The 22184-nt window shown below is 43.4% G+C and overlaps 1 protein-coding gene and 1 non-coding gene across 2 annotated transcripts in view; both read right to left on the reverse strand.

Moving 5' to 3' along the window:
• The window catches only part of SLC6A11 (solute carrier family 6 member 11), a 124265-nt gene that overhangs the window by 14505 nt on the left and 87576 nt on the right, over positions 1-22184 (reverse strand). The window contains exons 7-8 of the mRNA XM_057555651.1: positions 18286-18389; positions 12404-12528 (exon numbers count right to left, since the gene is read on the reverse strand). Of these exons, the coding sequence (XP_057411634.1) occupies positions 12404-12528; positions 18286-18389 (229 nt within the window). The remainder of the gene's footprint in view (positions 1-12403; positions 12529-18285; positions 18390-22184) is intronic.
• Positions 9513-9619, reverse strand: LOC114239166 (U6 spliceosomal RNA). The gene has a single exon (XR_003624364.2). It is a non-coding gene; the product is annotated as a U6 spliceosomal RNA (small nuclear RNA).

Genomic DNA, 22184 nt, shown 5'->3' on the forward strand with positions numbered 1-22184 from the left:
TCCTTTGGGCGTCTCCTCTCATTTCCCAGATCCACACTCACTTCTCTTGGCTGCTCCCAGTGGAGGGCTTGTTAGCACGTCCTCAGGATGAGCTTTATTAATGTCAAGGGCGAGATTGTGATATTCTAGCCCTGTAGCACAGTGGTCAAGGGTTCAGATCCTCATTCTCTACTGTGAGCTCTACCTCTGTCTCCTCAGCTAGAAAATAGGGACAATGTAGTCCTACCTAATAGGGCGGTTTAGGGAATTCAGTGGGATGATACAGAATATGGAAAGCGTTTAAAAAGGTAAATGTTCAAAAAACATTCATTCTGATTGTTTTCTACCTTAGAAACAGCCTTGTTAAAGTCTATTTTACCTATAATAAGCATTCATTTTAAGCGTACAGTTCAATGAGTTTTGAAAAGTGGATACACCCAGATAACCACCACTGCAATCAAGATATAGAATATTGGGGCTTCCCTGGTGGCACAGTAGTTGAGAATCTGTCTGCCAATGCAGGGGATATGGGTTCGAGCCCTGGTCTGGGAAGATCCCACATGCCGTGGAGCAGCTAGGCCCGTAAGCCACAACTACTGAGCCTGTGCGTCTGGAGCCTGTGCTCCGCAACAAGAGAGGCTGCAACAGTGAGAGGCCTGTGCACCGCGATGAAGAGTGGCCCCCGCTCGCCACAACTAGAGAAAGCCCTCGCACAGAAACGAAGACCCAACACAGCCAAAAAAAAAAAAAAAAAAAGATATAGAATACTTCCATCATCCCCTGGGGCCCCTCTGCAGTCTCTCCACCCTCATTCCCTGTCTTTGCCCTGGTCAACCACTGATCTGATATTTTTTCACCTTAGATTAGCTTTATCCATCCTACCTGGAGTTACCAGGTCATATGGTAATTATATGTTTAACTTTCTAAGAAATGCCCAACTGACTTCTGAAGTTAACTGTGCCATTTTACATTCCTACCAGCAATGTTTGAGAGTTCCAGTGGCTCCACATCCTTCTCAACACTTGATGTTGTCATTTATTCATTCATTTATTTATTTATTTATTTATTTAGGCTGCGCTGGGTCTTAGTTGTGGCACGCAGGATCTACATTGCAGCATGCGGGATCTTTTAGTTGCAGCATGCAGACTTCTTTGTGGCATGCGAACTCTTAGCTGTGGCATGCACACGGGATCTAGTTCCCCGACGAGGGATCAAACCGGGCCCCCTGCATTGGGAATGCGGAGCCTTACCCACTGGACCACCAGGGAAATCCCTGATGTTGTCAGTCTTTTAAATTTAAACATAGCAGGCCTGAAGTATTATTTTATCATTCTGTTTTTAATTTCTATTTCCCTGATGACTAACGATGCGGAGTATCTTCACATATCTTTATTGCCCATTCATATATCTCCTTTTGTGAAATGCCTCTTGAGCCTTTGCCAATTTTGGTTGGGTTGTCTCCTTTTTATTGAGTTGTGAGGCTTCTTTATAACATATTTGGGATATAAATCCTTTCTAAACTTTTTTTTTTTGGTATTTATTTATTTAGTCTGCACTGGGTCTTAGTGTGGCATGCGGGATCTTTAGTTGCAGCATGCAGGCTCTTAGTTGCGGCATGCATGCAGGATCTAGTCCCCTGACCAGGAATCGAACCCGGGCCCCCTGCATTGGGAGCTCGGAGTTTTATCCACTGGACCACCAGGGAAGTCCCTGGGATATAAATCCTTTATGAGAGAGAAGTATTATAAATATTTTCTCCAAGTCTGTGGCTTGCCTTTTCATTTTTTTAGTTGTGTCTTGTGAAAATCAGAAGTTTAAAATTTTCCAATTGTTTGTTGCTAGCATATACACAATACAATAGATTTTTGTTTATTATCTTTTTATCCTGTGACCTTACCAAATTACTTAGTAATTTTTTTCTGTAGGTTTCTTAGGCCTTCTCTATGGGGTCAATCATGATGTTTATGAATGAAGACAGTTTTTATTCTTCCTTTCCAATCTTAATCTTTTTTATTTATTTTTCTTGCCTTATCACACTCTCTAGGAATTCCAGTATTATATGGAATAGAAGTGGAGACAGCATACATCTTTGCTTTGTTTCAGATTTTAGGGTAAAGCATTTAATATTTAATAGCTAGGAAATTGGTATAATACTATTAATTAAGCTACAGACTTTACTCATATTCCATCAGTTTTTCTCCTTATGTCCTTTATTCTGTCCCAGTATCCAATTCAGGATTCCACTTTGCACTTCACGGCTGTCTGTCTTTAGTCTCCTCCATCCTGTGACAGTTCCTCAGCCCTTTCCTGTCTTTCATGACCTTTTGATGAGTACTGGTCATTATTTTGCAGAATGCTCCTCAATGTGAGTTTGTCTGATGTTCTCATTACTAAACTGAGATTATGCATATTTTTGGCAAGAAAACTATAGAAGTGATATTGTGTCTTTCTCAGTTTATCATATAAGGGGACACAGGATGTCAATAAAACTTAGTACAGGAGATGTTTACCTTGATCATTTGGGTAAGTTGGTGAATGCCAGTTTTCTCCACTATAAAGTTACCATGTTTCCCTTTGTAATTGGTAACCATCTTGGGGAGGATACTTTGAGATCATGAAAATATCCTCTTTCAAGTCAAACCTTTACCCATTGATTTTATCATCCACTGGTGGACCTTGCCTGCAATAATTATCCCTATGGTGTTTGCCTAATGGGTTTATATTTTCTTCATTCCTTCTATATTTACTAATTAGAATTTTTCTGTAAGAAAGAGCTGCCCTGTCACATCCGCTTATTTATTCAATTTTTATTAATTTCAGGTATGGACTCCTGGGTACTTAGTTTATTCTAGGGGTCATAATCCATTATTCATTATTTATTTTGCTATTCAAATTATCCCTGGTTTGGCCATTGGGAACTTCTTCAGATTGATTCCTGTGTCTTTCTGACATACCTCCAACATTTTTCTGAGTACTTTCTTATTTTAGGGGCACCATAATATGTTCCGACTTCATCTTGTCCTTCCCCAGCACTCAAATCAATTGCTTCTCCAAGGGGCTCTGGTTCCTTTCTAAATAGCATTTAGAAACCAAGATCTGACCACTAGGTATGCTCATTGCTACTGGAGTATCTTTGTTCACAGACCCTCTCAGCACACAAAGCTAGGAAACACGTATACGTGTATTTACCCACACAAACATACATGCTTATGTGCCTATATCTACCTGTATAAATATTAAAACCATAAGTCCATACTTATACCTCCAATTCTAATACAGTTCATTCTAGCTTCTTTACTTTCCTTATTTGTAACTTCTTTTTCAGGCAGTGAAAAATCTGCCTCGAATTATCTATATTGACTTGTTTGTTCAATCCTAACATACCCATGTAATAGTTTAGAATTGCTAACCCATTTCCTTTTACCAACAAGGGTACAGTAATTTTTTTTAGCCTTACAGTTTCCAGTCAACATACTGCTCCCTGAAATTCACTTATGTTAGCTCTTTTCTTCCCCATTCTCTTAAGTATGGTTGCATTGTTTGTTTGTAATATAGTTAAGTTCGTTTGTTACTATTTGTATTACATTTTGGTTCCACCCACAAAAGGCAACTATTTATTTTGGGTGGTATGTGAAATAATACTGTGACTCAAGAGTCAGAACTAATAAAGATATATTGAGAGAAGGGGGTGCTTCCTTCTTGTCCTTACTTCTTATTCTTCCCGCTTTTCTATCCCTTTTCTACCCACCCCTTCAAGTAACCATGCTCTTTCTTTTCTAGTTTCTCCTATTTATTTTTAAATAAACAAGAAGTTTATTATTAATAATTAATATTTAATAATATTATTTAGTAATTATTAATATTTAATTAACCATCAATAATTAAAATATTAACTATTAATATTTAAATATTGATACTTAATATTATTATTTATTAATAATATTTAATAATTATTAATAAATAATAAACAATTAATTATTAATAAAACTTAATAAGTTTTCTCCTTTCTATTTATTTATTTTCTATTTATTTTTACACAAACACGCAGACATATTTTCTTTTATCTCCTTCTTTCTTACATGATGGGTGGACTATAATAGATACTTGCTTTTTAAACTTTGATATGCATACCTATTTAAAAAAATATGCTTCAATTTCCATTTACTTGATTTTTTTAATAGTGAATAAATGTTGACTTTTTCAAAGACTTTTTCAGTATCTATGGAGATAATTTTATGATTTATTTTATTTGGGCTATTAATATAGTGTGTGATATTAATGGCTTTCTTAGTGTTAAATCAACCTTACATTACTCCTATAATAAATCCTACTTGGACATGGTATATTACCTTCTTAATGTGATTTTGGATTCTAATAGTTTGGATTTGAGTTTGCTAATATTTTATCTAGTATTTCTGCATCAATACGCATGAGTGATATTAATCTGTAGTTTTCTTTCTTTGCATTTTCTATTTGGTTTAGGTATCAATATCATACTTTTCATATAATGAGTTAGGAAAGTTTCCTCCCCTTTCAATGCTCTGGAATAATTTATAGAGCACTGGGCCTAGCTGGTTCCAAAGGTTTGGTAGAATTCTTCTGAGAAACCATCTGGGCCTGTTGTTTTTTTGTGGGGTAGTTCCTCAATAACTTTCTCTATTTTTTTCTATGGAAATTGGCCTGTTTAAGCTTTCTAAATCAAATGGGGTCAATTTTAGCAATCTCTATTTCCCTAGGAAAATATTCATTTCATATAGGTCTTCAAATTTATATGCAAAGAGGATTGCAAAATAATCTCTTATGATTTTTAAAAATGTCTTCTGCTTCAATGCTTATTTCCCCTTTGTCATTTCTAATTTTGCTATTTGCATGTTCTCGCCCCCTTTTTTTTTCTTGATCATCTGGTGATTTGCCTATTTTTATTTCTAAAAACCTAGAATTTTAATTTATTATTATTATTATTATTTTAACTTTTATTAGAGCATAGTTGATTTACAATGTTGTGTTAGTTTCAGGTGTACAACAAAGTGAATCAGTTATACATATATTGATACATAAATCCACTCTTTTTTGATTCTTCTCCCAAATAGGCCATTACAGAGTATTGAGTAGAGTTCCCCGTGCTATATAGTAGGTCCTTATTAGGTATCTATTTTATATATAATAGTGTGTATATGTCAATCTCAATATCCCAATTTATCCCTACCCCCTGATTCCCTGGTAACCATAAGTTTGTTTTCTATACCTGTAACTCAATTTCTCTTTTGTAGGCAAGTTCATTTGTACCCTTTTTTCAGATTTCACATATAAGCAATATCATATGATATTTGTCTTTCTCGGTCTGACTTACTTCACTCAGTATGACAATCTCTGGGTCCATCCATGTTGCTGCAAATGGCATTATTTCATTCTTTTTTATGGCTTAGTAATATTCCATTGTATATATGCACCACATCTTCTTTATCCATTCCTCTGTTGGTGGACATTTAGGTTGCTTAATTTATTATTTTTAAAAGACCAGATCTACTATTTTTCTATTTTCTACTTCATTACTTTCTGCTTTTATCTTTATTATTTCCTTCCTTGTGTTTTCTGTTAGTTCATTTTGTTGTTGTTTTTCTTATTTTTCTAAACAGGGGATGTAATTAATTTATTTTCATTCTTTCACTTTTATTGATAAATGTGTTTAGTAAAGTTTTCTTTTATTGTTAGTTTATTTCTATCTTTGTCTCCTTCCATCTCCTGCAGTTTTTGCTTCATAAAGATTATTGCTGTGTTATTTAGTACATACATTTTTGTGTGTGTTATATCTTCATTGTGAATTGTGGCTTTTAACATTAAAAAGCATCCTTTGTCATGCTTAATGCATTTGGGCTTGAATGCTACTTTGTCTGATATCAGAATTGTTATCATCATCTATCCCTTTATTTTTAGGCTTTGTGAATCATTTTGTTTTAGATGTGTCTCTTATATACTGCACACACAGGCACACCTCAAGAGATGCTGCAGGCTCAGTTCCAGACCACCACAACAAAGTGAATATCACAATAGAGTGAGTCACATGAATTTTTTTGGTTTCCCAGCAAATATAAAAGTTATGTTTACATTATACTGTAGTCTAAGTGTACAATACCATTATGCCTAAAAAAACAATACCTTAATTAAAAAATACGTTATTACTAAAAATGCTAACCATCATCCGAGCCTTCAGTGAGTCATAATTTTTTGGCTGGTGAAGGGTCTTGCCACAATGTGGATGGCTGCTGACCGATCAGGTGGTTGATGCTGAAGGTTGGGGTCGCCGTGGCAATGTCTTAAAATAAGATGACAGTGAAGTCTGTGGCATCGGTTGACTCTTCTTTTCCAGAGCGATTTCTCTGTAGCGTTCCGTGCTATTTGATAGCATTTTATCCGCAGTAAACGGGGTATGCAGGGTTGCCACAAAGCATTAATTTGTAAAAAATGCAGTATCTGCGAAGCACAACAAAGTGAAGCACAATAAAACAAAGTATGCCTGTGCATAGGTCTTATTTTGTGAGCCAAATTGAAAATCTTTTTCTTTTAATAATTAAGGTCATTCACGTTTATTGATATGATTGATATATTTGGTCTTAACTGACAATATATTTTATAATTATGTATATTTTTATATGTATCTCTATGAGTTGTGTCTTCTTTGTTCTTTTTTTATAATTTTACTATTATTATTATTTTGGTATTTAGGAAGGTTTATGTTTTTATTCTAGTGGTTACTTTTATACTTGTACCTTTTAAAAATGCTCTTAGGCCCTTGTTCTCTTATGTAAATCTTTACTATCTGGCTTTCCAGGTTTCACCCCCAGTATGTATCCTTTACTATCACCTATTGCTCGTACATCAGTGAGCTTTTTCTATTGATATTTTCTCTTGCCTCCTCTATTTTTTGGTTAATGATTTCTACTTTGTAACAGTATGTAGCATATTTCTACATTAGTCCTCCATCTTTTTCCCCACCTTTGTTTTGGTCTTATATGTATACTTATATATATTTTAAGTGCTTACCATCAGTCCTTTTTCTGAAGTTTTCCCAGTCGTTAATGGGTTGGATGAAGTTCACCCTCTGGCAGATTCTTCCAAAGGGCTGAAGATTGTATAAGTCTCTAAGTTCTTGTATATTGAAAATGTTTTTTCTATAGCTTTAACATTTGAAGACATGGCCGGATATCAAATCTTTGGTTCACACTTCTTTGTGTGAATTAAAAAAAACGCTGCCCCATAATTGTCTTGTATGTTAGTTTTGAAAAGTATGATGCCAGTTTAATACTTTTGCTGTTATAAGTTATTTGGTGTTTTTTTGCCTGGAAGGCTTGAGGATTTTATCTTTATCTTTGAAATCTAGTATCTTTACTAAGATGTCTTGGAGTTGATCACTCTGGGTTAATTTTCCCTAGTACCCAAGGAGTCCTTTCAATGTGTATATTCAGCTCTTTTCCTGTTTCTAAAAAGTTTTCTTGGATTATAGTTTTAAATATTACGTCTGTTCCATTGTTTTATTTATTTATTTTTCTTTAGGGGCTCTGATAATATGAATATTTTCTTCTTTGCTGGTCTTCCCTCTACTTTTTTGGAGGGATCATTTTTACTTCTTTATGTCATTTTCATTCACTTGGTTGTTTTCCTTCCTTTTAAAAATGCCTTTTATTGAGACTATTCTCCATTTGATACTTTGCAATTTATTCTTCATTTCTGAGATAACAATATCTTTCCTTTTTTCTCATTTTTTCCCTGATTTCAATCAACTCCCTTTTCATTCATTCCTGTTCTCTTCCTCATGCATTTGTTAAAATTTCTGGTTCAAAGAGTTTTTTCACATCCTCAGATGCTTGTTTGAGTATATTTAATTCTGTTTGGAGTGTTGACTTACAATTTTCTTCTATTTCATGGTTGGTTTTCAGAGGCACACTGTGGTTCTTCATAGATACGTGGGAACTTTCTACTCCTGATTCGCTATAGTAGTTCTGCAGGGACTTGACTTTTCTCTTGTTCGTGTTCTTGGGTATTTTACAATAGTCCCAGCTTAACAGTGCCCTCTTCTGCCAGTACTGCAAAGTCCAGGCACATTAGCAGTCTTTTGTTCTGGTGATGGGGGAAGGGTGAGCTCCAATTTTCACACCCTGACTTTATGGTTCTCTTTTGTTTTGCAGGTATTTACATTTTATCCCCTTTTCTTGGTTTCCCTTCACCATCTCATTGTAAAAGGGTGTTTTCCCTTTCTTTTTGCCTTTTTTCTCCCCAAGAAGCTTTGTGTTTCAAATGGTACCTCCTTTAAAATGTGCCTGTCCCGGGCTTCCCTGGTGGCGCAGTGGTTGAGAATCTGCCTGCTAATGCAGGAGACACGGGTTCGAGCCCTGGTCTGGGAAGATCCCACATGCCACGGAGCAGCTGGGCCCGTGAGCCACAGCTGCTGAGCCTGCGCGTCTGGAGCCTGCGCCCCGCAACGGGAGGGGCCGCGATAGTGAAGGGCCCGCGCACCGCGATGAAGAGCGGTCCCCGCACCGCGATGAAGAGTGGCCCCCACTTGCCGCAACTAGAGAAAGCCCTCGCACGAACCGAAGACCCAGCACAGCCAAAAATAAATAAATAAAATAAATAAATTAAAAAAAAAAAATGTGCCTGTCCCTTTAAATGGCCCATGCCCCTTGAAATCACACCTACCCTGAATCCCTTCTCTGTAGTCCCTGCTAAGGGATCTGTCTGGATCCTTGCCAGTACATTCAGGTTTAGAGTAGATTTAATCTTTCTGGTGGTTGCTCCAAATCACTCTTAGGTCCTTTCACTAGCCTCTATCTTCTGTCTGTCCACAGTTTTTCTCGGTTTGCCTTTGCGGTGGAGACTGTGAACTGGGATTGGTGATTTTTCTTTCTGCTACAGTTATCTGCAGCTTCAACATTTTCTGCTTCAGGTTATGCAGGGGGCATAGTTTTCTACAGAATATACTTTTCCCTTCTTGTTTTTTTCTTTTTTTGGGGAAAATGGGGAAATAGGTAGCTATATAGCTGTCGTCCTCAGATACTCTTACTTCCTCTAATTTTTAAAAGAGTTTGTGTAAGAGTGATATTATTTATTCTTCAAACAGTTGGTAGAACTTGCCAGTGAAACCAGCAGGGCTTGGAGTCTTCTTGGTAGAAAGATTTTTGACAATGAATTCAGTTTCTTTTCAAAATATAGAGCCATTTAGTTTTTCTATTTCTTCTTGAGTCAGTTTAAGTAAATTATGTACTTTTAGGAATCTGTCCATTTAATTTACATTATCAAGTATATTTGCTTGAAGTAGTTCATGATATTTCCTTATTCTCATTTTTAATGTCTAGAGTATCTGTAGCCATATCTCCTCTTTCATTCCTGATATCAGTAATTTGTGTTTTCCCCCGTTGTTTTCCATGATTAGTCTTGCCAGGGTGTTATAAATTTTGCTATCTTTTCTAGTACCAAATTTTGGCTTTGAAAATTTTCTCTATTGTTTATATGTCTTAACTTTATTATTTATTTATTTTTAAAATACGGAACGCTTCACGAATTTGCGTGTCATCCTTGCGCAGGGGCCATGCTAATCTTCTCTGTATTGCTTCAATTTTAGTGTATGTGCTGCCAAAGCGAGCACACCTTTATTATCTCTTTGCTTCTACTTACTCTGGGTTTAATTTGTACTTTTTTTTCAGCTTCTTCCGATAAAAACTTTAATTTTTTACTTTAAACCCTTCTTTCTAGTGAGAGAGTAGCATTGACATATACACACTACCAAATGTAAAATACATAGCTAGTGGGAAGCAGCCGCATAGCACAGGGAGATAAGATCAGTGCTTTGTGACCACCTAGAGGGGTGGGATAGGGAAGGTGGGAGGGAGACGCAAGAGGGAGGGGATATGGGGATATATGTATATGTATAGCTGATTCACTTTGTTATACAGCAGAAACTAACACACCATTGTAAAGCAATTATACTGCAATAAAGATGTTAAAAAAAAAAAAAAACACCTTCCTTCTAATTAGGTATTTAAAGTTGTAAATTTCCCTGTAAGAACCTGCTGAGAAGGGTGATGGGGCTACCTACTTGCAACATGCAATTTATCCAAATGGCCGGAACTCCTAAAGGGGATCTTGGTCTGATTCACACCCCTAACCATAGAGCAGGCTTACCTGCTTGGCACCAGGAGTGACACAGGAGGGTGAAGCAGAAGAGGCTAGAGCCAGGCTGTACCACCCATAGGCTGTGTGACCTTAGGGGAACCACTTCATGCTCTGAGTTACAGAGTCCTCATCTGTAATGGGCAGTATAAAGCCCAGGACTGCTGTCCATGTGAATGACGCCCCCTGGAGTTGTGCAGGGCACATTCTGCACAGCCACAAATGCAGGCCTTGATAAAGCATGCCTTGCAGAGGTGCTGTGAGCACTTCATGAGGTAGTATATGAACAACCACCCCAGGGTCTGACAAGTGAGACACAGTAAATCAATTTGGTACATCCTTTCAGTGGAATACCACACAGCCATTAAAACTCATGACTGAGATCTTTATTTACTGTGGCAGAAAGCTCTCATGCTTTATTGTGAATCGAAAAATGCAACCTAATATGATCTAGTTTTCATTAATATAGATATAGCTATGTATGTATGGAAAATCCTGGCAGGAGAACCCCAAAGTGTAGTGAGATTCAGATCGGAGACTTTCCTTTGTCAATATTTCAGCATTTTTCTACAGTGAATATGCTTTCAATTTGAAATAAGAAAAAAAAAAACAATAAAATTTATTTTTAGTTGGCTCTTTTGCTTTCTATCCATGACTTTTCTCTGAGCTTCATCTGTAAAACGGAAATAACGATAAAAAGAATAACAATAGTGCTGTAGATATCCTACAGCACTCAACACCTGAGGTGGGAATTAGTTTGCTCATTTTTCAGAGGAGGAAGCAGATTCTCAGAGAGGGCAAAGGTCCCTCAGAGAGGGCAAAAGTCCCATAGAGAAGGTAATGCTGCCTCCTCACAGGGCTGCCCCACGGTTTAATGCGAGGGAGGAACATGAATGTTTCGTGAAGTGCCAGGTGCCTGCCCGCAGTGGGCAACGGGATGGAGTGGTGAGAGCATGGCCTGGATTAAATCTAGCCCTGTTCTTTCCAGTCTGTGTGACCTTGGATAAGTGATGGCACGTCTCTGAGCCTCACCTTTCTCATCTGTAAAATGGGGGTAGCAAAACTGCCACCTCGGAGGGCTGAGTCGAGGATCATATGAGACGGTTCCTGCCCAGAGCAGGCGCTCGATGATTGAGAGCTTCGATCGTATTAATATCCTCTGGTCCAGCTCTGGCCCCCTGACTTCAGCAGGGACTGTCTGTCCCTCTGACAGACACCATGCAGAGGAAGGTGGAGCCCGAGTGGTCATGAAGCAGAGCTTGGCAACCAGCTTCCTGCTCCAGTGTCCACACCTACCACCCTGCCCAGTTTGGTGGGTCAGAGGGGTGCTTCCCTCTCTGTGCGCGTCAGGCAAAAGCAGCCACACCCCAGACTAAGGTACTCAGTGTAGGGAACGCAGCCCCAGGGGTGCGTCATAACAAATGGAGGGCATGACCGGCACTGAGTAGACGGAGGCCAGGGAGGCTGGGCCCCCTGTGACGCTCCTGACTAACTGTCCTACCACACATTCTTGCAGGTGAAAAACCTATTTAGATGTATTGGAGGTGAGAGGCTAACTTTGTTATGTAAATGCAAACTATTTTTGTACTTTCAACTATACACTGAATTTTCCCAGAATTCAAAAAAATGTAAATCAAGGGGAGAGTTATTCACCATTTTGCACAATTACCTTAGCAGCAATAACCCTACCTGTGGTGTGTTTGATACAAATACATGTCATCTTACACTAGGAATGTCATACTCATGGTGATTCTACATCTAGAACAAGGAAAGGGAAAGAAGTCCTCCAAGCAGAGGGAACAGCGTGTGCAAAGGTCCTGGGGTGGCAGGGAGGGAGAGAGCGATGTTGCAGAAGTGAAAGCAGACCACAGTGTGGTGGGGCAGAGTGAGCACAGGGGAGTGAGGTGGAGGGTGAGACCACAGGAGCTGGGCAGCGCAGGGCCTTGGGGGCCACACTGAGAGGTCAGCCTTAGGAGAAGCCAAAACAGGCTGTTCGTCAGGGAAGGACATGTCCAGGTTTGCATTTTGAAAAAAAAAAATCACTCTGCAGGGTCAGAGGTGCATGGAACAGAGGGGACAACAGGAGAGGCAGGGAGGCCAGTGAAAGCTCCTGTGGTCGGCCAGGTGACGGTTCTCTGGGCTGGTGGCTCCCTCCCAGGAGCCTGGTGTGTGGATGGACAGTGGGCCCCCTCCTGAGACCTGAGCCCAGGAGAAGAGCGAGTTGAGGAGGAAGATCATAGTTGCTCTTTGGCAAACTTACCTGACTCTGCTACCTCGGCGATGGGCACCCCTTGCTCATATGCCATGAAGCCCAGGACCGAGAAGATGGCAAACCCGGCCAAGAAGCTGGTGCCGCTGTTCAGGCAACAAAGCATGATGCAGTCCCTGTGGGGAAGCAGCGAGAGAAGCTCGGGTCAGGGCGGGTGGAACCGGTGCAGTACTGGAACATTCTGTCTGAGCACCATGGCTGTCCCGCTGCCTGAGGAAGCCCTCGTGGTTCAGAGAGGGTAGGTGGCTGGCCCATGATCACACAGCTTCTCCTGCATTTCTAGAAGGTAAGGTAGGTCACAGACCAGAAGCATGGAGAGGGGGTGGGAAGGAAGGGAAGCTGGCAAGTGGGAAAATGCACAACCGGTGAGGAAAGACTTGGAGACAAACCATCGCTCCTCCAGATTCCTGGTAGGAGAGAACGCCAAGGGAAGCAAGAGAGGATTGATTTTCTAGGAGCTCAAGACGTGAGGATATAAGCCTCTGAGAGAAAGGACTGCTTCCCCGATGGTGGAGCAGCCTTGGGAGAGACACCCCTCCTGGCCCAGCTCTTTACCGGAGCGGCATCTCCCAGACCTCACTGCAAGCCTCTGCTCTTCTGCTGCGAGGGGCAGCCCCTCCCAGGCCAGACTCCTCATGGGGGCTTCACCAGAGCAGTGACTGTTCCCTGCTCTTGGGAAGGGCTCACAGCAAAGAAGCAGCAGCATAAAGCCGTGACCCAGGAGATTTCAGACTACAAATGACAGGGCTTTGCCAAGATGCAGAAGATGGAACCCTCACATCCGGGTCCCTTCAACCTCGGGCTGTGCATCCTCATGCAGATGGGTCAGGGAATCAGCCTCTCAGGATCTCAGACGCCACAGAGCGTGCACGTAGGAATCGGGCTTACAACACCCGAGATGCTCCACTTCAAAGGGAGGGGCTCTGGGTGTTCTGTCCAATCTCCTCCCTGAAGCATGACCAGCCTGGAGTATCCCTGCAATGGTGGCGAGCTGGCCTCTGCTCCCACCCTCGCAAGCAGGACCAGTCACCTCGCTCCGTGGCGCTTTGCTTCCCCGACCGCTCTTGCCGCTCACAGTGTAAGAACTTCCTCATGCTGTGTTCGACCCAAATCCACCTCCTCTGGGGAGTTTTAGTTCTACCCTCCCAAACAGCCTAAAGATCTGAAGATATCCCCTTCAGATGCCCTTGAGGTTTCAGCTCGCTCATTTAGACCTCCCAGTTCCCTTATCAGTGTTCCTCATCCTGCTCGCGATCTGAAATTCACTCCAGCTTGTCCAGACCCTCTTCCAATGTCACATCCAGGACTGAGCACTCGACTCAAGAACAGAGCAGGACTCTCACCTCCTCTTCTCCTGACACCATACTTTTTGTAATGCAACCAAAGGTTACACTGATGTTGGTGACTGTGACCCCCAGTTGCATTGCACTGACCCTGGGAATCAAGGGCATGGTGGAAAGAGCATTAGACTGGGGGTCAGGAGCCTTGGGTTCCAATTCCCCTTGTAATACCTTCTCTCTGGGCCTGACCTTACCAGCTATATGACAAGGTGGCTTGGATAAGAGGGTCTCTTGGGCCTTGTGATTGATTAAGTCATTCTTCAGCAAGTGGTCACTTCCATACCTTCTTCCTTGGGGTAGAGTATATTTCCCTGCCCCAATGACTTTGGGCTTAGCCACGTGACTTGCTTTGGCCAGTGAGCTATCAGCAGGTGTGACACAAGCGGAGGCTTGAGATGTGCTTGTGCAATTGGTCTTGTCCTTTATCCCTTCTGTGAGCTGCCATGAGAAGGACTTTTCCAGGGGAGCTGCTGTCCCTGCAGCCTGGACCCCAGAATGTACACATGGAGCTGGTCTGGACCCTGGAGCTAACCCTGCCCAACCCACAGCCTGAAGGAGAGAGTCCCCAACTGACCAGCAGACTGGTGAGCAATAAAAGCGAATGCTTGTTGTGGTGAGCTACTGAGTTCTGGGGCTGCTTGTTACACAGCATTTTTGTGGCAGTGAGTGACTGATACAGGTCCCTTTACAGAACTCTTCAGGCACTGTGGACAGAGGCTGGGCTGGCAGGCCTGGAGACTTTATCTGCAAGACTGATCACCTCCTCTCTAAGGGAAATTCAGCTCAGCCCAGGAGGGCAAAGTTATTCCTAAGGCTGGGGTAAATCTGCCCTGCATGCCTGTTTCTGGCCCCTGACTTATCTCACCAGTGCAGCACTGGTGAGCAAAGTGTTTTCTCCATAGCCTCTCCATTCTGGAATTCTCCTGTGTTTTTTGGACCTGCAGTGTTGAACATTGTCACTGAATCCCGAGGCCCAGGGAGGAGAGTCACACACTCAAACTCTTTTGTCATCTGCCGGGGAAGTTGGGATGTGAATCTAGCTGTCTCAAACACCAAAGCCCACTCTTTTTCTAGGAGCTACATAGTAACAATGCTCCCTAAGAATTCAGACTTCTAAATCCTGACTTTTGGAAAACAATCTTTGGGCGTCCATGTGGCTGTTGAAAACAAATGTCCCTTATTGCAAGGTTCCCTGCCCCCCCCCCCACCCTGAGTGACGTCCTCATATCACAGAGGAACAGAAGCTCTGAGCAGACCCGAGGTGCTTCCAGTCCTGTGCCCTGCACCCCCTTCCTTGGAGCACCCCAACCTCCAAGCAGAGAGAGCTTAGCGGCCTGTGTTCTCAAGTGAGGATTTTCCCCGCCTGGTTTGCTCCATTTCCATCCCTCTAATTCCTTCCCCACGGGGCACCTTCTAGGTGAAAAGCTACGTAAGAAGCGCTTTGAAGTTGGCAGGAGCTGAGCTGGGCTTTGAAGACCTCCAGAAGCTATTATGCTGTCGGAAGAGAGGGTATTAGTTTACTCCCTCTGAGTTGGGAAGATCTGCTCACGGAACAATTTGGAAACAGAAATAAAAGGAGCCCTCAGATTTTGTAATGTCACCTAGGGGATTTGCTTTCTGCTGCTGACGGGAGGGGAAAAAACCTGCCTGTTGGAGGGGAAAGCAGAAGGGATCTGGGGCAGTCAGCATATTTCACCCACGTGCTTGGCAAGGAAGAAAGTTGCCATTGCCACTGCCCTGAGACACAGCCTGATAACGAGGCAGTCTCGCCCAAATCCTTGTTGACTGTAGTAGTTGGGGAAGAACTGGCCAGGCCTGGGAGTGAGGGATAGGGGTGCAGGAGCCAGAAAGGCCCAGGTTCAAAGCCACGTTCCATCGAGCAAGTGGCCTCCCCCGGCCTCAGTTTCCTCATCTGTATAATGGTGTGGCTCCTTCCTTGCTTCCTTACACTTCAGCCGGCGCTCTCCTAGGCTTGAGGAATGGTGGTGAACAAGAGGACCCAGACTGTGTCCTCATGGAGCTGACGGCCGAGCTGGGGGTGATGGACAGTGACCTAGAGATTTCCGCAACACCCAGCACAGAGGGCCCGCACTGGACGCTGGCTGCTGATGTGCTGACAGCTGTATGCAGACAGCACCCCCCTCCAGCATCCGGAGGGTGTCACACTCGACCCGGACCAGAGGTCTGCCCGCTGCCCTCCCTGTGCCTGCGCCCTTCTCTTCTTACCCGTGGTTCTATTTTGTATCATGGCTGACAGTGTGCTACATCTCATCCCCCAGACCCACCTCCCGTGAATGCCTTGAAGGATAAGAGGCTCTTCTGGACAACCTGGTCTGACCTCCCACCTCTCTAACATCCCTCTGTCCAACAGTACCCAATGACTTCTCTGCCTAACGGCCCAGGGACAGCAGAGCTCGCTGGCTTCCCCTGTGGCCTTTCCTCCAGCATGTTGGATCTTCCCCCTTTCATTGCCTTGGTTTCCCCAAGTGGCAGTCTCTATAGACTGGAGCTGTGTGTTATCTCCCAAGGTAGCGATTTGGGCACCTCACACTTAGTGACACATACAGCATATGGCTGACTTAACAAATGGGTTGGTAAAGCGATCACAAAGCCAGCTTTCAGGGAGGATGCAGCGGGGTGGTAGGATGGAGATTAGAAAACCGTGGCCAGAGTCCAGGTCTACCACACCTAGCTGGGGGGATGACATCCATGAGCCTCAATTTCCCTCCCTCGAAGATGGGGATAACATGGGAGGGACTTCATCACTGACGAAAGTTCTCTGAAATGATGCTCCCACTTGAGCCACACAACAACCAAGTGATGTAGCTGTCACGTCCAAGTTCCCATCCCACCAACAGACTGTGACATGGCCCCTCTCACTGTACCCTCACCGGCATCAAACAGGGGTCATTTTTAGACCACAGGTCATTTGCTAGTTAAGGAAAATAAGCTCATTATTTTAACAGTGTGTTGCTGATTCTTCTCTTGGTGTTTTAGGGTTTTTCATACGGGCCTGTTTGTAATCTTTACATATTAGGGGTGCCAACCCTTTGAGTATCATATTATATGTCGTTAGTATGCCCTTTAATTTTGTAGATGATTTTCATAATGTTTTGTTTGGAGATGTAATGCAGAAGGTATATAGATAACATTTGTATTAATGTGACTTTTTAAAAATTATAAAAGCAATATGTACTCAAGAGTAAAGACAAGGCAAAACAAAACATTTAAATTGTACAGGAAGGTAGAAAGGTATAGGTAGAAAAAGCCTGTCTCCCTATCTCTAACTTCTCAGTGTCTCTCTTCAGAGGTGGTTCTTTTTAACAGTTTCCTGTGTACCTTTCCAGAAATTTAGAAGTTCTAGATATTTATGTGAATCAATCTGTCACTTCCTTCCTGATTTAATTATTTTGATGTTTCCATATCTTTCCCATTATGAAAACAATATTTTACTCCTCATTTTAGGATGGTTTTCTTTTAAAAAATATTTAACTGTTGAATCAATCTGACACTTATTATGGTGCATATGTGGGGCAAGGTGAGGATCTATCCTAATTACTTCCACCAAAATACTTATCCTATCTCAGAATCATTTGCTGAAAAACCCTTCCTTTTCCAATGAATCTGTGTTCAGGGACGGCTTCACTGCCATTAGTCCACGAGTTTCTACATTAGAATAAGGAGCTCTGGAACTCGGGGGCAGAGATGTGCTGTCCAGCCATCTCTGCGTATTCACCGTCTGTGACCAGGCACTGATTCAGGGGTGCAGCGACCTCAGCAAACAGGCCACTGGCCTAGAGTTAGAGACCGGGGTGCAAAGTTCACTTCCGCCAGGCACTGCTGGGTGACCTTGGCCAAGTCCCTGGGCCTCTGTGGACTCAGCCTCAGGGTAGAAACCAGGCTGCAGGCATGAGGACCAGGCAGCCAGGGTCACACAGCCTCAGGCTCACCTCCCCATGTGGGCCCCTTACCCACGCTGGGTGCGGCCAGCTGCAGGAGGCCAGGGAGGGAGGGAGGCCTGTCAAGAGAGGGGCAGCAGGGCACTGGCCATTCCAAGTGGGACTGGACAGGACCCTACAGTCAAGTGAGAAGAAGCAGGAAAGAAATTCCTGAACAGAAGGCAGAAGAACAAGGCCCTTGGCGTCAGAAGACCTGGGTTCAAGTCCCAGCATTGCCACTTACTAGCCGTGTAACCTTGGGCCGATCATTTACCCTGGGATAAAACTTTGCTGTATAGGATAGGATGTAGACTCACTTTGCAGCCTGGAACGCACTCTGATCATTCAGAGCTAGTTATTCTCCTAGCTCCTCTGTTGGACCATTCTTTGACCCTGGGGTGGGGAGAGGCTGACAAATAGCCCAGGGTCCTCTCCAGTTCCACCTGGAATGGCTGGTGCCCTGCCGCCCCTCTCTTGACAGGCCTCTTTCCCTTACCCAGACCTGCAAGGTGGGAAGATGACCGTGAACTAGCCGGGCAGCATGGAGGGCTCTCGGGTTTGGTGGAGAGCTGGCAGGGCCTGGGGAAATGCTCACCTGTAGCAGTTGTTGTTATAATTGTTATAACTTCCCAGAGCAGTCAGACAACCCAGGCAGATGGCATAGGAGAAAAAGATCTGCGTCCCAGCATCTACCCAGACCTGTAGGAAGGCACAAAGAAGTTGGCAGAAAGAGAAGTCAGATGTGCGGCGAGGGGGTGGGTGGGTGGGATGGCCCTGTTCTCTGAAAGCCCCCACCCACACCCAACCTCCAAAAAGACTCCACAAAGGGACAATCAAATGTCCTCATCTCAGGAATGCGTTTTTTTAGAAGTTCTATTCTTGGGGTGATTAAATATAAACGGCCTTAGTTAAAACCAGAATTTTCTGGACTTTATGGACAGTAGTTCACCAAATAGCAAGAATTTGGGTTTTAGGACTCTGCTCCAGCTGTGTGACCTTGGAAAAGTTACTTAACCTCTCTGAGGCTTAGTCTCCTGAACTGCAAAGTGGGGAATAAACTTCCCTCTCAGGATTGCTGAAGCCAAAACAAGTGATTTTTCTGCTTTGTGATTAAGACCACCACGAGAAAAGCTCTCTCCGGCGTTTTTGAACTCACGGAGCTTATTTACCATGTATACCAGGGGACCATTCACCATGGGGCCCAGTTACAATGAAACCTCATTTTTCCTACAGGTCTGGAGGCTTCTCTCACTCTGCCCCATGCGCTCGGCCAGAGGACAGGGAAGTGAGATGGGGGAGGCCCTCCCACCAAATCTTTACCACCTTTCCAAAGAGGTGCATTTGGGCTTCCTATGTGATACATGTGGAAACTACTTTCTTAGTCTCCAAGCTTCCCTCCAACAAAACCTGCCGTGGAAGGCCTGACACGCACAACAGGAATTATGGTGGTTTCTCTAACACTCCCCTGGGCTCTCTTTGAGCCCTGCTCCTAGAAGCTACCAAGGAAAAACCACAGCTAAAACCCAAATGCAGCTGATGAGACTGAAGCTTGAGAAGCGAGTGCCATCTAGAGAACGGGGCAACTTGCTCAAGACCACACAGCTGGGAGTGGCAGATGCAAGTCCAAGGAGACACACCTCTAGAGAAACATGTGTAACCAACCCCAGAATTTCAAAAAACCTCTGGTGTAACCCCCCACCCAACACAGGACTGTTTTCTGAGTACTTTTGACAGAATAGTCTCTGCTTGACTACCACCAGTGATGGGGAGCTCACTACCTTTTGACACAACCCCTTTCTTTTTCTTTAGAGAACTCTGACTATTAGAGCATTTCTTAAAATGAGAGAAAATCTCCCTTCCTGTTTTCCTAGATCTGGGGCCACCCAGGCCACATCTCCCTCTCCCATGTGGCAGCACTTTACAGATTTCAAGAACCCTCTAGAACACAGCCTTTTCCAGGCAAATTATCTTAACTTCCTCTCTCTTGGGGATTTGATTACACAGTACCAGTCACTCTACCTTGGATTTGCTTGCTTGTTAAATCATTCAAGAAATACTTATTAAAAGTGAAGATCACAATGCTGCTTCTCAACCTGAAAAGTGGTACATTGTCTTCCTCTAACAAAGAGCCTTCGGGTTTAGTGTCTCAGCGCTAAATGAGGAACATAGGGAAAGCTCTTTCATGAAGTGTGTGTATGTGTGTGTGTGTGTGTGTGTGTGTGTGTGTGTGTGTGTGTGTGTGTGTGTGTGTGGAGGGGGTGTCAGCAGATCAGAGCGGGCTGAGACACGGTGAGGAGGAAATGGGAAGAGGGAATATTACAAAACTTTTTCAAGAAAGGGGAGTTGGGGCTTCCCTGGTGGCACAGTGGTTGAGACTCTGCCTGCCAATGCAGGGCACACGGGTTCGAGCCCTGGTCTGGGAAGATCCCACATGACGCGGAGCAACTCGGCCCGTGAGCCACAATTACTGAGCCTGCGCGTCTGGAGCCTGTGCTCGGCAACGAGAGGCCGCGATGGTGAGAGGCCCGCGCACCGCGATGAAGAGTGGCACCTGCTCGCCGCAACTAGAGAAAGCTCTCGCACAGAAACGAAGACCCAACACAGCCAAAAATAAATTAATTAATTAAAAAAAAAAAAAGAAAGGGGAGTTGGGAGACAGGGTGGTCGTGAGAGAGAAAATAATTTAGGGAGGATTTTTAAAAAATAGCAGAGAAACTTGAAGATGCTTAAATGTTGACAGGAAGGGCCCAATGCAAAAAAAAAAAAAATGTTGAAGATTTGGGAAAGAAATGGATGTATTTTAATGTGCTCCTGCTCTGCCTCAGTCTCACCATTTGCCACCTCAGTGCACTCCCTTTTCTCCTCGGTAAGGCCAGTAAACCATATGGAGAAGCAAAACACAGGTCAGCTCCTAACCCGGAAAGCAAAGCCAGATCCCAGGAGCAAGGTGCTGGAATGCTCAGCAGTTGAACACGTGTGGTTTCTAAAGCCTCTGCAAACGGGGTGTCCCTCTCCCCAGAACCTTCACTGAGTGCACAGACCAGAGTGAGAGAAGCCTCCAGACCTGTGGGAAACCTGGGGGCTTCATCACAACTGGGGCCCATGGCGAATGGTCCCACCCTCCCCACATGGTAAATAAACCCTCCGTGAGTTCAGAAACACCCAAGAGAGCTTTCCATCCACACGTCCCAAAGATGGGGCCTCAAACCATGCTTTCCACCTGCAGGGGATTTTTCTTGCAGTTTGCTCATTGCACCCAGCACTAAAACAGGCATCTGCTGTTTTTGCCCACCCAGCATCCATCTCCCCTTTTCAGGTAACAGCACCCCAATTTTACTTTGAGAAACCACCTCTTCCCCACCCAGGCCAATCAAAGCATTTCTCTCGGCCACAGTGACTGGTTCGGGGATGAGCATATGATGCAAACCAAGCCAATGAATCTCAATCCTGGGACTTTTAGTGGAGCTACTGCAAATGGGACACAATCTTTTCTCTTAGAGATATTAAGCTTGTAACTGCTGGGGGTCATCGCTGACCATGAGTGAAGAGCCTGCCTGAGAATAAAGCCAATGCAGAGGAAAGCAGAGTTTAGAGCAAAGAAAGACTAATATTGGAGATATGACTCAAGTCCCTGGATCCAGCCACACCTGAAATCAGGCCTACCTGAGAGTATTTCCGTTTCAGAGGCCTGTAATTCCTCTTTTTCTTAAGTCAGTTTGAATGGGACTGCTGTCACTTCAAGCAGAAAGAATTCTGACTAACAGCAACATTAAGATCTTAGAAAAACCCAGGGGCTCTAAGCCCAAATTCTTCAATCAATCCTGAATTACCAATGACCCAGCATTTATTGAGTGCCTTCTGTATGCAGAACCCTGTGCCAGGCTCTGAAAGAGGTACTGCACAATTATTTAGAGCACTCCATCTCTGTCTGCAGGTGAGATAAAATGAAACATTCAGAGAACAAGATACCCAGTACCTGGGAGTGGTAGAGGAGGGGAAAGATTAACATGTGCTAGGGCAATCAGAGAAGGCTGTCTGGAGGAGGCACACCTTTAAAGACTAGAGAAGTGATGAAAGAGGACACATTGGATATGGAGGTTCATGTGAGAGAGGAATGTGTTTTCAATGATTTTTTTTTTCTTGCTCCCCTACCTCTGTAGGAAAAAGGCTGCCATTTTTATTCTGATGATTACCATTAAATCAACACCTTTATATAATACCCTTAGCCCTCCCCTTGCTGGTTCCCTACTATGAGGAATATTGAAATTAGCCACATCTTTTCTTTCTTCCCTTTCCTCTAGAATCTAATTTGAAGAAATATTCATTTGTTTCCAGTTAATACCTAAAGGCATTATGTGAACTTACTTTACTTTTCATATACACACTCCCTTCTATCCCAATTTTTAATACTTGTACTGTATCTGCATTATCAGAACATACAACCATTTCATATTATATTGTCCCCCTTTTGCCATTATTTAGTGTGAGTTCTAC

The sequence above is a fragment of the Balaenoptera acutorostrata genome, chromosome 10 (genome assembly GCF_949987535.1).
Source record: "Balaenoptera acutorostrata chromosome 10, mBalAcu1.1, whole genome shotgun sequence".
Classification (NCBI taxonomy): domain Eukaryota; kingdom Metazoa; phylum Chordata; class Mammalia; order Artiodactyla; family Balaenopteridae; genus Balaenoptera; species Balaenoptera acutorostrata.